At 34.9% G+C, this 19,626-nt stretch overlaps 1 protein-coding gene across 5 annotated transcripts in view; it reads right to left on the minus strand.

Annotated features, from left to right (window-relative positions):
• SEMA3E (semaphorin 3E) overlaps positions 1 to 19,626 on the minus strand; it is a 273,212-nt gene that overhangs the window by 18,665 nt on the left and 234,921 nt on the right. For all 5 annotated transcript variants that reach the window (XR_014266690.1, XR_014266691.1, XM_082472482.1 and 2 more), the window contains exons 12-16: positions 18,850 to 18,941; positions 16,584 to 16,625; positions 14,672 to 14,838; positions 10,018 to 10,085; positions 8,370 to 8,509 (exon numbers count right to left, since the gene is read on the minus strand). Coding sequence is in view for 3 of the 5 variants with exons in the window: in XM_082472482.1 (XP_082328608.1) it covers positions 8,370 to 8,509; positions 10,018 to 10,085; positions 14,672 to 14,838; positions 16,584 to 16,625; positions 18,850 to 18,941 (509 nt within the window). In the remaining 2 variants the exon portion in view is untranslated. The remainder of the gene's footprint in view (positions 1 to 8,369; positions 8,510 to 10,017; positions 10,086 to 14,671; positions 14,839 to 16,583; positions 16,626 to 18,849; positions 18,942 to 19,626) is intronic.

Genomic DNA, 19,626 nt, shown 5'->3' on the forward strand with positions numbered 1-19,626 from the left:
GTGAAGGTCAAGAAAATGTGAGCCATCTAGCAAACAAGATGGTACAATGAAGATAAGATTTTGCTTCAAAAGTTTCCGAGTTTTGATTACATAATGCAACTGCAACATTAAAAGATGTACTTTGTGTACTCCACTTTTCTTTCTTTTGTTTTTACAAGAGAAGCTGTCTCCATAATGCATTGAATCATCAATAAAATTATGCTTTCATGGAGACTGTACAAATTTAGCATAGATGCAATGAACTCTAAGTTATCTGGAAGGAACTGCTGACTGATAAGTTAACTATGCCTCTTAGATTTCTCAACAATATTTAAATAACTTTGATGAATTTATCCTACTCAGTAGGTGGTCTGAAGATGAAGTTAAGAAGTGACAAATTTCTGGTATAGAGTTAAAAAAGAATTGAGAGAGTAAAGTCAAATTCAAGTTTTGGAGTTTTACTGTCAACTTACATCCTCTCTTGAATTTTCTATAATAAACATGCACATTTGAGCATTATTTAAGCAATCTATACAGTGCATAAAATTGATACTTTATTTTTAAGACACACAAACACACAAAAATAGTTTCCCTTAAGTAGAGAATGCTCAATGGAAGGATCAACAAAGATCAAGGGGGAAATAAATCTTCCATGCTTACCAAGGGATAAATGATGATGATGGTCTTATGGACCAGAAGCTTACTGGCCTGCCTTATACCACTCTGGCATGGGCATGAAGAATATTATACGTATTTTGGGATTGCTCTGAAACTGCCCCACTGGAGATTTATGAACTCCTTCCTAGAACCCAACTTTGTTTACAGTGTCTCTGGGATGCACATTGGTTTTGTCAGTAAGGAATAAAATCCAAAAGAACACATTCCAAGAAAATACTCATTTTGTTTGGTTTTGTTGAAAACTCATTCCAATGAAATTATAGTGCTCAGGACAAAATGAGGGCTTGGTTTTTCATGAAAAGATATTTTTTCCAAAGTAGAGAGGTACTTAATAAGACTTCACTTGTATACGTTTTCATTTTGAGCTCTTTAATCAGAGGTCAATACATTTCCTGTAAAGGGCTATAAAGTAAAGATTTGGGGCTTCATATGTCATATGGTCTCTGTTATAACTACTCAACTTTGCAGTTGTAGCATGAAAACAGTCATAGACACCAGGTAAACAAATGAGCGTGGCAGTTTTCAAATAAAATTTTATTTATAAATGAGGCTGAGGGCCAGATTTGGCCCGCAGGTTGTACTTTGCCAACTTCTGTTTTAAATTATTGTCAAGGTTCCAAAGACTATTCTATTTTCAGGTTAAAAATAATATATTCCAAACTTAAAACATTCAAAATGAGGATCCTCTTAACGTGAGCAGTTACACTAATCTGAGTAGCTTGAAGAAACTATGGCTTTCTTTGTCATGATAAGTGAAAATTACACACAGTGAACTAATAAATATTTAAATCTAAGCAAATCAATGCATATTTCAATTTTTCCTCAATTACTTAGTTTTATTTCATTTAAAAAATTTTTTTAAAGATTTTTTTTTGATGTGGACCATTTTTAAAGTCTTTATTGAATTTGTTACAATATTGCTTCTATTTTACATTTTGGTTTTTTGGCCCTGGCATGTGGGATCTTAGCTCCCTGCCCAGTGATTGAACCCATACCCCCTGCATTGGAAGGCAGTCTTAACCACTGGACTGCCAGGGAAGTCCCTCAATTACTTCATTTTAAAATATAGTGCTCATGCATTTTAGAGAAAGAGAAATACATAGAGAAATAATTCAATTGTCCAACCACATGTCTTAACAAGTATGGATGCCTTTCCTTTGGGATGTTATTCAGGATTAAATTTTTGCAATTATTTTGGAGGCTTGTAAATTCAAATACATCAAACTGTAGAAATTGAGACTTCATAAACTAGGGTATATCATTTTGGGGAGATTTAGTTGTGTTTCTAACAGTTTTTTCCTTTGCAATCACACAAACATACTTTATACCTCCTTCATAAAAGGAAGAGTTGAGCTGTATTCCAAATTAGAATTATATGTAGAAATATATACGGCCACCTGATTTAAACAATTATAGAAGGCCTATGGAACAGCTAAACTAGGATTCTGTAAATGAAATTACCCTTATCCACATACATAAAATCTTTCTTTTCTTTTCTCCTCAGTTCAGAGAATGAGGGTTCTTCCTCTTCCTTCTTAGAATCGACCCTGTCACTTCTGTAATGATATTCTCTCCCATACTCTTCGTCTTGCTTCATCAATTAACTGCACAGTTTCTTCTTTATGGCTACTTCCCTTCAACCTCTAAACATGACCAAGTCACTGTTTTTCTTAAGCCAAAAAAGCAAAGCAGAAGTTTTTTCAACTCTTGTCTCCTATTGTTGACCTCCCTCGAACTTCTCACCTAAACCTTCAGGTCGAGAACACTATACGAACTGTTTCGAATCCCACACAGCCCCGTGCATCAGCATTACTTCATCTGTTGCTAGATGGCTCCTGGCTTAACCATTCTACTGAACATTCTCACTAGAGCCTGAGCACTTATTTTCTGAATTTTTCAATGGGTCCTGTTTGTTACTTTGTCCTTATCCAATTCGTTTTCTCTGAGTTCTACTATATATACCACATCCCCAACTGCACCATCTCTACTTCCTCAAGCTATAGTACTCTTGTGGTACTTACCATTTGTGTATTTCGCATCAGTTACTTAATTTTATCTATGTAATGCACTTAATAATACTAACTACTGCAGAGAAATGTTGTAAGTTTTAAAAAAGTTACTACACATGAAGCACTTAGAACAGTACAGGGCACATAGTAAGCACTAAATGAATGTTAACTATAATTATGACTTGTTTCTCTAACGATTTTACTCTTCATCTTTTGGAGTTTTTTCTTCTCCTATTTTTTCCCTATATGTGCGTTTTCCCCTTGCTTCTAGCTTTACTTCACAATGCTTCTTATTTACTCCAAGCCTCCAAGGCAGGCTATGGCAGTTAGAGGCACCATTGCAGTGTAACTAAGGGCCTAGGGTTAAAACCAGAATACCTGGCTCAAATTCAGGGTGATTTCACAAGCTATGTGATATTATGCAAGTAACTCAATCTCTGTGCTTCAGTTTCTTTATCTATAAAGTGGGGACAATAATTCTATTTCATAAGGCTGTTGCAATGATTAAAAGTATTACTATAGGTAAGATTCTTAGGACAGCGCCTGGCACACAGTAAGCCATATTTAAGTATAGATGCTCGCTATATTATTCTTACTTTTATTATCTCCATGAATTTACCGCCTCTTTGCTAATGTCCCTCACACATCTCTTGCCATTCCAAATCTTTCCTTTGGGCTTTATACTCCCAGGCATGCATATACCAGAAGGACAGCTCTGTCTGCAAGCTTTACTGGAGCCCCAATTCAATATGGCCCAAATCAAACTCTTCCTTTCCTCCCTGTATTCTTGGAATCACATCACTGCACTGTGCATCAACCACACAAACACCCAAACCGGGAACATATGAATCACTTTTGATCATTTCTCTTTTATCTCAAATATCAAATGCACTCAATGTTATCTCATAAAAATTAAAACCTGTCTTCTCCCTTCCTACTACCACTGTTTAGTTTGATCAAAACTCTTTCATTTGACCATTGAAATACCTTCTTAAATGGTCTCCTTGACATCTTGCTTATCCTCCAAGCTGGTAAGCCAGTTTCTAGAGTAATGTGTCTAAACAGTTTGTCTAAGGCATTCTCATTGGCTTACAGATAAAGTGAAATGGTTCCTTGGTGGATATACTCATTTTGGCATCCTCATATCCTCCACAGATCTACACTGACCGTACTGTTTGTCATCTCTAGCACATATGATTACACCACTCTTTCTGCTAGTTGGCTTCTATTTATCCGTTAAGACACAGCTCAAATGACACATCTGCCTTGGATCTTTTCCTAAGTGTCCATAGCGCCAGCTCCACACCTGACCTGTCGGTTGAGACAATTTTCTTTTCCCATGGTTTCATACTACGTTGTAATGAACACAATATATTATAACTATCTGTTTACATAACCGTATTCACTGTAAGCCTATAGGCTTCGAAAGGGCTAAGGCTATGATTTGTTCATCACCTATTAAGGTAGGCTCTGAATGAATATTTATTGTATTCAAAACACTAATTTTAGACACTTGGGGAGGAGAACAGAAGGTTGAAAATGCATTCCATCTGAGATATTAAATATATTAAACAGCCTTCACAATTTTCAATAATACTGAAAAATATACGTGAAGCACTTGCTCTTATGTGTATGAGGCGGCCACTTGCCCATCCTTTGACTTTGTAGGTGAAGGGCACACTGACAGTTAATGTTGTGTCACTGAACATAATGATGTATGTCCCTATCATCCCAATGACTACCTGCTTCCACCTTTATCTCCACACCCACATGCTACAGTCTTAATACAACAACCAAAGTCATCTTTTTAAAACCAAATTTTGATCATGTCATAGCTCTCCTGAAAACTACCCAATGGCTTTCTATTTAATTCAGAGCAAAAACTAAAGCCCTTTATAAGGGGCTACAAATCCCTGCATGAGCTGGTCCTTTACCTCACTTTTTGACTCAGTTTATTAGTTTCCCTATTACTCTGTCTCCTCCAGCCACATTGCCCTCCACGCTGATGTTCTTCTAATATATCAGGTGCCCTCCTGATGAAACAGGGCCTTTGCACCTGCTGTTCTCACTGTCCAGAAAGCCATTATCCAACACTGTTACATGGCCTATTACCTCACCTCGGTCAAGTCATTTGCAAATGTCACTTTGTTGGTGAACTTCTTAGTAAGGCCTTCCATGACCACCCGTTTAATATTGCAACCTTTCCTTGCAAGTAATCTCTCTTGTATTTTTCTCCTTACCATCATCTGATACATTAAATAATGTTCTTATTTAGTCATATTATTATTATTACTATCTTTCTCTGTTCTCCAGAGTACAAGTTTTATGAAAGCAGGACATAATAGATGCTCACTAAATAAGTTTCAAATAAATGAATAAAGCGTTATTTTAGTTAAAACCCAAGAAAATGAGGTAGAGTGCCAACAAAGCTGAAGCAGGATGCTCCACTAAACTCTGAGGGAGAAAAATATAGATATATATATATACATATATACATACATATATATAAACACACACACATATATATATCTGACAACAGGAGCATTTTTCAGAAATCAAATTCCAGAACTTCTACAGTGCACAGTTTTCCATTTGCCCCATGCTTGTCCCAGAGCATGTGAAACTGTATTTAGAATTCTGATTTCAGAAGATGGTGTGATTTAGTAGAAAGAACTAAGAGACCTGGATTGGAATCTGCCTCACTAGCTATGAGTAACCAGGAAAGTGATTAAACATTCTGTGTTTCAATGATCTCATCTATAAATACATTTTTAAGAACAAAATGGTACATTTTATAAAACGCAAATAGCAAATTCCTAGTTACTTGGCTGATGAATAAATGTGAAGCAGCTCAGCTTGGGAGGCAGGAATACCTGAGTTCAAACCTTGGGTCTGTAACTGACTTTATGAGCTCTACCTCTTTGAGTTTTAGTTTCCGCATTTGTAAGATGAGGACTCTTATGCCTAAGGTGCAGCTATGAGATCCGAGAATAATAAGGTAAGGCACCTACCCCAGTTCCTGTATACAGTAGATGCACATTAAAGAAAAGCCTCATCTCCCAAGTCCCTTCTATGAAGGCTTCTCCCCCAGGATGTCATAATCACAATGCACACCACAATTAACCAGGTCATCAAGCCAAGGGAAAATGCTCCTTTATGAAGTACTTATAAATTACTTATAAATTAGGCTTTCCATAAACATTTCTGGAATTAATAAAATGTTACATTTCATATGTGTTATTTAAGGAAGCAAGAAACTATAAAGTGCATATTCGAGAGAACTGCAGTGATCCAGTTTAGAAACCAGATAACTGAATTGCTAAAAGCATTCTAGAAATTTGGTTATGGAGCATTTCTACATATTAACTGGAGCAAAAATGTCATCCACCTGAATACATGATTTATGGACAGCTGAGGAGAGTTGAGGGTGGATCTGTAAGTGGATTCCAGACTCAAAAATAGCAGTTCAATAAAAGGATACGACAATCAAAATTTTCCAGAAAGGCTATGGTCTGACCGTGGCTTGTAGCGTCCAGGATGAGCCTTGACGGCCATTGTCAGGGATACTCTAAAAAAACATACCCACATGGGTTAAGAATTGGACTAGGTGAACTTAAACATCCTTTGCAATGGTCTAGATTTGATAATAAAATTATCTTATATGTCTTATAGTAACTATAATAAATGCAAAAGTGGTCCAAACTCTAAACGCTAAAAAAACTCTAAACAGACTCTAAAAAACTCTGAAAGAATACACACGTAAAGTCATTTTGCTTTGTGTACACAGCACGCACATTTAGCTTTTGATGAAGTCAGCAACTGTGTGCTTTGTTTTGTTTTAGATTGTAAATAAATCAATATATACTGCTATGTCTATAGAATCAAGCACTACCTGATTATGATACAACTTGTCATGCATAGAGTAAACTCAAAATTTCGAGTATCAGTAAATATACCAGGGAAATTTGAATGTAGTTGAAAATAGGGACTAATATTTGGGGAAAAAGAAGTAGATTATATTAATATGATAAAGAAACTTAAAATTGAACACTACTGGATGCAGCATGTCAAAATGATTTGGTAAAGGTTTCCAAATGAGGCAGATTACAGTGAGTTCCAAATCAGAAACAGAACATACTGAGTGAAGAAAACTACTGATGAAAGAATTACTTCTCTGTCTTCTGAAGCCATTCAACTGGAGGAACGATAGACTATTTCCAGGTCCTCTCCTGCCAAGTCAGTTACAATGGAATTTAAAAACCAGTTTTATCTCAGATTTGTGCAATGGAAAATACTTCAGTACTAAATCAATAATTTCAGTGCAATGTACTGTAACTTTTTTGGACACATATTTATTGTTATGATGTCATGAAAATTTAGGAGAATTTTCCTCTCCTGATTGCCTTTCTATATTATCTCTAATAGCCTTTGTTAAGTTGAGGTATCTTCCTCTCTAATAGCTATCCCAGGAACCTGGGATATAGAAATTTAGTCATCTCCCAGAATGTACTTTATGATTCTTGACCAAAAACATGTTGGAGTTTTAGTTTCACAACAGGCTAGGGAAAAAAAAGGCATAAAATGTCATTGTGCTCTACATGTAGAATCAGTCATTTAAACTTCCGATGACAAAGGTTTCGTCTCCAGAGTCAAAATGAGGTACAGACTTTCCTGACTCACTATCTTATGAGTACCTATTAGCTGTCCTCTGTGTCCTAAGGCAGGTCTCTAGAATTTCCTCCCCTTATTCAACTTGTAACCCTCTCTTTACTAAGGACCATTTCCCCAGTATTCACCAAGTCTATCACCCTTTAATATAACCAACTTTTCTTCTATTTTTATAATTCCATTTTTGTAAAAATTAAGTTCAACGCCCACATCAACAATGCTTTATCTGCCTTCCCTAAGCTTTATCTGCTTCACACCCTTGACCCCTCCCTACCTAAAACCAGCTCCCTAGACCCGCGTGCATCTATACAGTGTGTGCCACCAGACTATTCTGTATGTGTGCTTTAAATGCTGCCTAGTCTTCCATCTATAAAAGCAGCCCAACTCGTTCCTCTCTCATTAGTTAGATAATTATAGAAATATAATCTCCACCACTAAACCTGCTTAGAAGGGTAAAAGAGCTGATGCCTTTTTTTTGGACAACAGTGGAACCCCTGATTTGATGTCTCACATATGACTTAATAGCTTTATCAACAACTGGTTTAATGTCGCTGCTACTGTTGTTTCAATTCTATTATCCATGTGTCTAAGATATGTGTGATAATGGTGTTTAATTTCGCTATTTTTCTAAAACATTGCCTTCCTTGGGTGATACAATTTGAGACTATAATTTTACAATATGACACTAAAATCATGAAGCCAAAAAAAGCTCCTAAGTTAAAATCTAATTCTAGGTTCCAAATTTTATTTATACATACATACATAATTTATTTATATATCTCTATAAATATAGATGTATATAAAAATCTACATGTGTATTTTAAAACCTTTATATATACATATACACATATACCTATACACATATATATTTATATGTATATAAATCACACATAATAAAAAAAACCCCACTTTTAAAATGACAGGTATAGCACAAGAGATTGTTTAATTTTTAAGTACCCAAATAAATCATCATCTATTTACTGATGGCACACTGTATGCAAGACACCACGGTGTGAATGTGCAGCTATGAATTACCTCCTCTTTTCTTGTGTCGTGTCCTTTCTGCACAAACCAGATAACTTTTGCTTGTAAAGATCGCGGGGTACATTCCAGCAAAGTACTGTTGTTCTCTATGCCATAGGCCAATCGCTCCTCAGTCTTATCCAAAACATCCCCTATAACATAAATGTTAACATCAGCCTTGAGACTTTGATTTTACTGGTAAACAATATTTTTTAAAGATTCTTTATTCAGACCCCTATAGCAAAATGAATAACTTTTATTACTCATTGTTAATTTCTATACAGGAGTTATTTAGGGAGAGTAGCATACCAAAATCTAGGCATTAAAAAGGCACAGCAGGCTATGGAGTGAGACAGAAAGAAGTACGTGGAAGTTTGGTTCCAAAGGATGTAACAGTCAGATCAGTTAGAAGGTGCATCAGTGTTAAATTCGTGGAAAATCAGTGGCAACATCCACTGATAAAGTGGGCAAGAGAAGGTGAGCACAAAACAATTAAGCAAGGCATAGAACTAAAATTCATGGTTACAACCAAAAGCAGAAAGCAGAAACCGAGGAGATATGGCACTACATAAACACAAGTGTGAGCGTTATCTTGACAATGGACTGCACTTATCCAGATATGGGGCTCCTGAAGGAAGAAAAGAGTACGAAACTGAACTAAGGACTTTGTGAACCAGAGCTTCTTGATTATAATCTGTATTTTGGCCCAGAAAGGCTCTCACTGAACTTGAACTCAAATGGGCATAGAGGCAAGTATACCTAACTGCAGTTTGGAATAAAAGCAAGTGGATTTATTCTTTGTTGTTTCAACCAAGATCAAATTCAGTACTAGATCCCAGGATTTTTTTTCTATGTCTGAGTCCTCCTTGCATTCAAAACTGACCCCTAAATTTCCCTAAAATTATAATGCCACCTTTCTCTAGCTAATATTCTCAGAGGCTTACATCTTGCATCAAATCCTGAATCAGCCTGGGGTCTAGCAAATTGATCCCGGACCACAATCTCTGGATCTGTGTATAAATACCTCTGGTCTCCCAATCATGGTGCCCCTTCCTCCTGTTGCTTCCTGGTGAGCGCAGCATGTTCACCAACTACCATCATGGTGTAAAGAGTCAGGACGGTGTTTTTCTGTCTTGTCTGACTTTTTTACATTTGTCTACAGCTAAAATTTTCTCTCTTCCTTTACACATTGGACCACCTACCACCTTTCATCAGAAACCCAGTGAAAGAGTCGAAGTTTTTCACTTTATTCTCTCCAAAGCTTAGCAGGTGACTTGATTCAAGTTAGATCACTCTTGATAAAATTACTGTAAGTTATAAAAACACAGTGAAGATATTCCCAGGGTTGAACTGGTGAAATAAATCCTGCAAATCACTGTGGCATCTGCCACCTAAAGTATGCAGCATTTTTGTTCTAGGAGTCCCCTTCTTGAATTCTAACAATAAAGCTTGGTGGGTAGATAAAACGTTTTCCTAATTAGGAAAGATTATATATCAAATGCACAAAATCTTAACTACATGGAAAACCAGAATACTTTCAGGAACATTGTTCTAGTGTGTATCAATCACAAAGAAAACAAGGACCCTTTTTAAGAAGCTGGCAGTTTATCTTCAATGCACACTCTAAGAAACCCATGGCAATCGATTTTCTATGGATTACCGACAAACTGCTGTCCAAAGCACTGCTGAGCTGCATTTCCATGCCGAACATCTTGTCTGCGGAATCGCCTGAAAGTAAGTAAATGCATTTAGGAGATGTTCAGATTTCAATGTTCCAGACTTTAAAAGATAGCCAACCGCATTAAAGTTTCAAGTAGTATTCTGCTACTGAAAAAATTGATCAGTCATACGAAACCAGGATAAAATCCAAGTTTCATAGTTTTCCATATTTCCATTGAATGTTATTCAATGGATAAGATCTATAGAAAACTGTTTTTTAAATCGTCACATGAGTTTGATTATAATTCCAGAGTTCTCCTTACATTTCGTTAAGAATTTAGTTAAACAAGAAGTCTTCTAGTTCAAAATGAGTGTCTTGGGTGGTAAAGAATGTGTGCAGATAAAGACAGTGGGATTTGAAGCAGACTACCTATTTGAGTAAAAATGCATAAAATTCCTATCTATATTAAAGTGCATTAAGTAAAGGTATTTGGATCCAAATATTTTGTTCTACAGCCATCATGATCAATATGATTGCTAATAAAAATAAACTAATAATATACTCAATTTACTTTTATTCAGTTATAACATTTAGAAAGTATATGCCTCTACTGAATGTGATGGTGCATTTACCTATTTAACAGGATGTCTTACATATAGTGTAACTCAAGAAATATTGTATTTCTCCTCAATTTGCCTCTAATAGGCAAATACGCTTCTAGTATATTTTCATGTTTTATAGTTCGCTTAGACATATAATTGACAAATGACAATATTCTTTACCCATGGAAAAAGAATTCCAGAATATATACCATGTTCCAAATTTGTAAGCATTGTTCTCAAGAATTAAACAATAGAAATTATCATTATTAGTACTGGGAAGCTAAAATCAAGATCTTCAGCATATTAATTCAGATTTGAGATAAAAACAGAAGTATTACATAAAGGCAGAAAATACTACTTGCTTCTCTAAATCATGGCATATCTTCAAGACTGAGGGAAAACCAGAAGGCAAAACAGAAGTTTTACCCCAGAGGGAAATGGGTGAGACTTCCAGAGTGATAAAGAGATGCTTTAATCATATGCAATGATCAAATCTGGAAAAGGGAACCAGATTCAAATCCCAATGGCACCACTCATGTGCTGCAGGAACTTACACATATCCCTCGCCTTTCCTGGTTCTGTGTGTCCTCCTTGGTAAAATAAAGTTGGGCTAAATGACCCCTAAATTCCACTCTCAATTTTTTTTTTTTTTCATTCTAGGTTTTCCTCATGGTCACCAAATAGTGATATTGGAACGTTATTTCAAGAGATGGAGTGCTTTCTCACACATGAGTTCAGATCCTAGTTAAGAACTCAATACTTAAACAACCATTTAAGTATTTCCCTATATTGAAAGCTAGGACAGATGAATATTTCCAATCGATTTTTAGGATTATGACCTCTGTGCGAAAGCATGTTTAAAAAAAGATAGACTGTTGATTAGAAAACCTGACCTAAAGACCTGAGATTTTACAAAGTTAAGATTAAAACTGCCACATGGATCATTCTACTGAGCTAAACTGAAAATAAACATTGACAGAAAAGTAAGGAGCAAAATTTAAAAGTTTTATGCCTCTATATTATTTTATACTAGTGTTAACATCTATTATACAACTGATAGCAGCTCTAGATGAGAATAAAAGGCTGTTGTTAATTCCTCACTTCACTGAGTATTGCTTTGGTATTGGGAATCCCAAGCCTGCTGAGCAATAACGAATAATGGAACAGGAATAAATCAGTGAAATGGGAAATAGGTTCCATTTTGCAGAAATGATATTGTATCATATTTATTATACAGATGATGTGAGAATAAAGGGAACTACAGTCAGCTAATACTAGATAAGCACTGTGGATAGATGTACAAAAATTTTGTTTAAAATCACTGGAAACATGCATTTAAAAAGAAAGATATCACATTCTCCAATAAAGCTTCAGTTCATTTTATACTATCCTAAAAGCTGTTCTTTACTTCAGCATTTAAAAAAAGAGTGTATTAAAAGCAAGAGTTTTAGAAAGGTTAAGCAAAGTTGTCTTTTATTCTCAAAGTCGCATATTTTTCTTATATCTCTTGCCTCTTAGAAACTTTTAAAGAGAATGCTGGAAATAGACAGAATACAAGAGCAAGGGGGAAGAAAAAGACCTAGCTCTAGAAATTATAGTGTATTTTGGAAGACTATTTTAAACAAGTGGTTTGAATTGCGAAGTAATGTTTTTCCTCTGTTGACTCATTTTCACTCCGTGAACAGAAGAGTATTTATTTTAATGACCAGTTTTCAATTTCTGCTGCTAGTCAGATCTGAAGCAAAAACGATCTGCTATAAAAGCAAACTATTTTCCCTTTATGTCTGGAACTTATCCAAAAAGTTCTCCTCCAGGGGTGGGTGACGGTTCACAAGAGTGACGCTACTGGATGATCTGCATTACATGTCACCGAACTGAACTAATTCACTTGAGTATGGCTCCTGACTCCAGCATCTCACTCCTTCCTGTCTATGATTTTGCCCATTCATTTAACTTTTTCTAAACAACTCTTTTTGTCCACCCTTTTAAATACTATCTTACAAACTTGTGCATGTACAATCTTACAAGATGCACTGTATACCAAGACATACTTAGCTATGGAAACTGCTCAGTTAAAATTCTTCAACACTCTTGCATGCCTAATACAAAACCTTGCTATTCGGAAGTATTTGATGCAAGGCTTGTAAACATATTGATTGTTGCTAAAAACAATAGGGTAAATAATTTTGTTACTTTTGGTAAAACTACCTTTCTGCCCTTAGATCCTACCACTTCACTCCTAACCTATGGAACTACACGGCTTTCCCAGAACATTCTGTGCCTCTGTACAAACAATTAATTCTCTTTAGCTGGAATCTCCTTATATCTCTACCTTTAAGACTGAGCTCAAAGGCTGGGTTCTTTTGAGAATTAAATAATGTGTTATGTGCATTGCACTTAGTCCAGTACCTTACACATACTAAGTGCTTAGTGGTGAGCTATCATCCTTATTTACAATTCCATTCTCCACTTCAGGTTCCGATTTCCTACAGACAGGGGGCTGTGATTGTTTCTTCATGCCCCTTGAACACAGTACAGAAACTGGCTTGATGAGCGAATAAATCATAAAACAATATTTTCAATTAATAACATGGCTATATTCCTCAAGAATTGCTTTCAACTATCAATAAGCATTTGTACAAAATCAATTAACTCACTCTATTCTTTAATACAGTTGGTAAATTATTAAGTTCACAAATGTCCTCTCAAAGCATCTTTTTACTATCTGCTTAGTATACCTTTAAACACTCAAGGGAATGTTAACTTAGCTAAGGTCAAATTAACAAAAATTTGAATTAGTGACTAAGTTTTTTTAAAAATGAGATTCTACTATACATGTAAACTTAGAAAAATAACAACTGTATTAAATTAGATTAAATTCGATTTTGAAAAAGGTTTAAAGAAAAGTAGCCCAAAGTGAAAGAGCAAGAGTAAATGAAATTAATAAAAGTTGCTTTTCAGTAGGGAAACTGTATATGAGTCTATATTTTTGCTTTATATTATCTTTAGTCACTTTATCAAGTGAAAAAGATAATTGCTTATTCCACAATAAAAATATTTTCCCTTATTTTTCTCCCCAAAGAATGCACAATTTCTTCTGACTTGAGTGAAGAAAGATCCTTATTCTTTAAAATACTTTCTGTACCTCAAGGTCTCCTGTTCAAAGAATCCCAGGATTTACCTCCTCTAACAAGTGGCAATGACCCCACTGAATTGTAGATATTAGAGTTTGGAGGTCTTTAAGTACCTTTCATTTGTGTTGAATTAAATCACACATTTCATTAATTATACAGGTCATGCATTTGCCTAGGAGTTAAAATATTCACTTTCAAAATGAAATAAATGAAGACCAGCTGGTCGGGAGGACACAGGGCAAATGCAGGATGTATTTTAGAATTTATTTATTTATTTTCCTTTTAAGTCTTTGAATTCCTCATGTGTGGGGTGGCTAGCCATTTCCACATTTTACGTTTATCTAAACTGGTTTGATGTCTTGCAGCAAAAGTTTCAGGAGGGGGAAGAGCTGATTCAAACCCGGAGGAAAAATAAAACCCCGGCAGCCTGCTCAGCCCAGGCTCTACACAATAATTAATGGGAGTTATTTTTCAGTAAAATGTGGAGTTTTCAAAACTTATATTATGAACAAAATAGGACTATGATGATTAGGAGGTTGGGATTAACGTATAAACATTACTATATATAAAATAGATAATCAACAAGGACCTACTGTATAGCACAGGGAACTCTACTCAATACTCTGTAATAACCTATATGGGAAAGGAATCTGAAAAAGAATAGATATACCTAAAGTCTATGTACACCTGAATCAAGTTGCTGTACACCTGAAATAAACACAACATTGTAAATCAACTATACTCCAATATAAAAACAAAAAAAACAAAGTTACTTTGGAATAAATGAAAAATCACTAAAAAGAAACAAACAAGCAAAAAAAAACCACGGTTATTTTCATGGAATGGGTACAAAAAGAAAATAGTGTTAGGTTTGTTTCTCTAAATCAGGGAAAGATTCCATGGAAGACTCTGTCTCACCGTTTTGCATGTGTGCCTGTTGGGTAATACCGGGAGCAGGATATACCATCCCAGGCGCAGTAAGGGTCTCGAGCCAGGCAGCAGTCTGCACAAGCACTTCCATACATGTCACACTGATGGAATCTGACTTGGGCCACGGCAGAAGCAGATCCAATATAGAGCTGTTGCTACAGACATCAAGGAAGAGAGAGGCCACTGGTAGAAATGGACAGAATTCTCACTGAGCTCTTACACCTGGATTTTCACATTCCTACACAATCGCCTCTGTGGATACTCACTTAAATGACTGCAGTTACTCAAGACAGATAATGGAACACTGATACTTTCATTTTCTCCAAGATCTGAAACACTTTTACAGGCTTGGATGCATGAGTAATAAAATTGCTAGAGCAAGGCTGACAAAAATCTCAAGAAGTTGACTATTTTTTTCATTATCTAAGTAGAGTCTTTTGTCATCTAACATTGTAGGTCTTTTTAAAAGATCTATAGGAATGTCCAGTAGGAGACTGGAAAAGTAAATGGTCTTTTTTGCATTTTTAATTGAGATACAACTGACATATAACATTATATTAGTTTCAGCTGTATAACATAATGATTCGATATTTGTATATATTGTGAAATGATCACAATCAGTCTACTTCACCGCCCTCATCACACACTACAAATCTACAAATTTTTTTTGTGATGAAAACTTTTAAGATCTACTCTCTTAGCAGCTTTCAAATACACAATACAGTACTGTTAACTATAATCACCATGCTGTACATTATATCACCGGGACTTTTATAGCTAGAAGTTTGCACCTTTTGATAACCTTCACCCATTTCACCCAGCCCCCTGCCTCTGGTAACTACCAATCTGCTCTCTGTATCTATGAGCTTGTTTTTGTTGCTGCTGTTGTTGTTTGCCAATAGTTCACATGTAAGTGAGATTATATGGTATTTGTCTTTCTCTGACTTATTTCACTTAGCATAATGCCCTCAAGGTTTATTCATGTTGTCACAAATGGGAGGATTTCTTCCTTTTTTATGGCTGAATAATACTCCATTGTGTGTATATATATGTATGTATATATGTATATGTGTGTGTGTGTGTGTGTGTGTGTGTGTATATATACATATATAATTTATTTATACAGTCATTCATAGATGGACACTTAGTTCATTTCCATGTCTTGGCTATTGTAAACAATCCTTCAATGAACATGGGGGTGCATATACCTTCTTGAGTTAGTGTTTTTGTTTCCTTTGGATAAATACCCAGAAGTAGAATCGCTAGATCATATGGCAGTTCTATTTTTAATTTTTTGAGGAACCTCCATACTGTTTTCCATAGTGGCTGCACCAATTTACACTCCCACCAACAGTGCACATTGACATATAACATGTAGAAAAGTGATGTAGATATATATAGAATGATGTGGAATAAACTGTAAGATATGTTATTAAGTAAAAAGTAGAAGTAGCAGAACAATCAACATCACATGTTCCCATTTGCCTAAACATAAATGGTTATTTATAAATAAATGAGGCAATATATGCAACAACTACTTCTGAAGAAATTTACACCAGAAGCTGGTTCCAGTAAAGTAGAAAAGAGGTTTGTGTTTCATTGTACACTCTTTTGTATTACCATCATTACCATTGTTTTTTGCAAAAACATTACCAAAAAAAAAATCATGGAATAAGGTCCTATCATGGTTGTAGAGGTAAACCTACTCTTTTCTATCTTTCTAAAAACAGAAAATGCAGAAATCTATTACCTGTAAACCACTATGTATTTTTGTCAGAATAAAACTGTAACTTGTTAATATATAAGCACACATACTTAAGCTTTCTATCTTTTGACCTTATCTGATGTATAGAACACACACACACACACACACACACACACACACACACATACAACTTACTCTCTTTGATGAAATCTCCATAGAAATAATAGGAACTGGGTCCTGAAAAATTAAAAAAAAACGTTTCCTTTTTAGGAATAAAAATATAGAAACATACCTTAGTGTGGTTATAAATTACCTGAAAACATGTGAGTTGTTTCCTGCCAAGCAGTCTACAGCTTTCATTTTAGTAAATCAAAAGGAAAATACACTTAAATAAAATATAGCCTTCTTTTAAAAAATATTTTCTAGTAGAGTAGGACAAAATGTGGATGAGAAAAGTAGTGAATAATCTAAGCATCTTATAGTTTGTCTCTGGATTACAATTTTTGTGTTTGCATTTGAATATTACTCATGCTCTGGAAACTCAAATATCCTTAAATAAAATAATGAAGTCAGAGTGTTCTTTCTTATAAAGAAAGTTGAACCATTAGAAGTAAAACACTTACGTCTTTGAATAGATCTTATTGCCAATAAACCATGTGATCTTTCATTGTTTTAACCCAGGCCTAAACAAAATACTTTTCTGTTAGAGTTCAATCTCCATGAACCCAAAACGCTTTGAAAAAGATGCACTGTCATCATCACTGTCTTAGAATTGCACCAGAGGAAGGATGAATCTACACGATAGTTTGAGAGCCTATGTGCAATTCTAGGGATGGTGACTGAGACGACAGTGTCTCTAAGGACACCACAAACTCAGTCAATTCTGCAAGTGGAGAAGCCATAGGCAAATGGGATCCGCTCTGTGGATAATTACCCTTCAAACAATTATTTTTTGAAAGAGAAAAACTGATCCTCTCTATTAAATCTTTTAAAATATTTTAAACTACAGAACCATTTATGCAGGCATGCATTTATTCATTCAGAACACAATGTTTCTTAAGGGTTTATATGAACAAGACATTGTGATGAATGTGGTTAATATGAGAGCTATGATTCCTAATGGGAAACGAAATCTTACAGAGGTCCAATACGCAAAATAAACAAAAGCATAGCTGCTCTGGTTGAGATAAGAATGTGGTTAACTTTGTGCATAGCTATGGGGAATCTAATCTCCAGAAGAGCCAACGTGAAATACACTGTTTCTCATCAAAAATGTTTTCATATACATTCATCACCTACATACACAATCTTCATTACTTGCAGATTGTGTTCTTGCACATTTGCTTACTTGCCAAAATTTATTTGTAACTCCAATATCAATACTTGTGGTGTTTCGCAGTCATTCACAGACATGTGTGTGCTCAGAATGGCAAAAACTCTTGAGTTGCCCAACATGTACATTCCCAGATGACGTCGTTCAAGGTGACACCCTGCCTTCTTGTTTCAGCTCTCATATTGTAAACAGGTATCCTTTTCATGGTCTATTTAGTGCCCCATTTTCATACTGTTGTGCTTTTTGTTAGTGATTGTGCTGATTAAAAGGCCCCTAAGCATAGTGCTGAAGTGTTGTCTCGTGTTCCTAAGCTCCAAAAGACTGTGATGTGCCTTACGAAGAAAACATGTTTTAAATAAGCCTTGTTCAGGCATTAGTTATAGTGCTGTTAGCCGTTAAGTTCAATGCTAAATAATCAACTATGTATACTAACTAAGGTGTCTTTAAAGAGAAACACACATAAAACAAGGTTATGTATCGAAAAGTTGACAAAAATGTCGTGACTAGAGACTCTCAGGAACCTAACCCTATAGCTCCCCTAGGAGCAATGATTACTAATTAATTCAGCGTTCAGGGTGACTTCAAAGACGGTAAGTGCCACAAATGTTGAGACTTACTCTGTGTGTGTGTTTGTGTGTGTCTGTCTGTGAATATGTACAATTGTTTGTGTCATGTCTAATCTTTCCATTATCGTTTTGTAGTTTTCTCTCTTTTAGTAAATTCTCTGTGTAAACTGCATGCCATAAAAAAGCAGTCTACTTACCATACCACAAAGTCCACAACATGAAATCTACTGCTATTTTTTAACTGTCTATATCGATAGTAAATTTGTTCAAGATGATACATTGCAATAATGATTCTAGAATTCATTTGTGGGATAAGTGTCTTTTCTTTATGTCACAGTTCATACAATGAAATTCTTTTCATGCTCGGTAAATACTGGCCTCTTCGTCTGAACAGTCTATGACAATCAAATAGATGTATCAGAATTTTAAATCATTCTTCAATTCATTCTGAATTCACAATATACCTGTTAGAAAAAAACTGACATAATGTTTTTCCTATTTATAACTCACTTGCAACTGTCTGTAATACATAAATGTTGGCTATATTTTTTACTAAAAATACCTTGAATATCTGAAGTTCTTCTAGAATTACTTCTTCCATTGATTCTGTTTCTTGGTTATAAATCGTGATTACTTTCAGCACGATTCCATTATCTGTGAGAAAACAAAAGAGATAAACTAGAAGCTTTGTCACAATCTGGTTTTCAAACAAGTAAAAACCATGGAGAGACTATAAATTCAAATAAGATTTGAAATCTAGATGTACAAAACATTTAATCATTGCTATTGCAAACAATATGACTACTTATATATTCATATTCATTGTTTCAAAAATTTGATTCAAAAATCCAGTTAAAGGTTCAGAAATCAAAATGTCTTTTGGAATTAATGAAGTATAAGACAGATGGCAAATTATTCTAGCTTCTTCTGTGATGTATGATAAAAGAAAATTTTTTGCCTAAAGCTACCTTCCCTGTAAGAAACTATACCTTTAATCTTATGGAACCTTCCAAGCAACACACTATGGAAATTTATATATATATATATATATAAAAATATAGATAGATAGAATATGTTTATATCTATATATACTTTTATTTTTTCCTTCCAGTTTTAATGAGATATAATTGACATACAGCACTGTATAAGTTTAAGACATACAGCATAATTATTTGACTTACATACATCATGAAATGATTATCACAATAAGTGAACATCCATCATCTCATATAGACACAAAATAAAAAGAATTTTTTTCCTTGTGATGAGAACTCCTAGAATTTACTCTCTTAAAAAGTTTCACGTATAACATACAGCACTGTTAATTATATTAATCATG

This window comes from Balaenoptera physalus (assembly GCF_965194825.1).
Source record: "Balaenoptera physalus genome assembly, chromosome: 8".
Taxonomy (NCBI): Eukaryota; Metazoa; Chordata; class Mammalia; order Artiodactyla; family Balaenopteridae; genus Balaenoptera; species Balaenoptera physalus.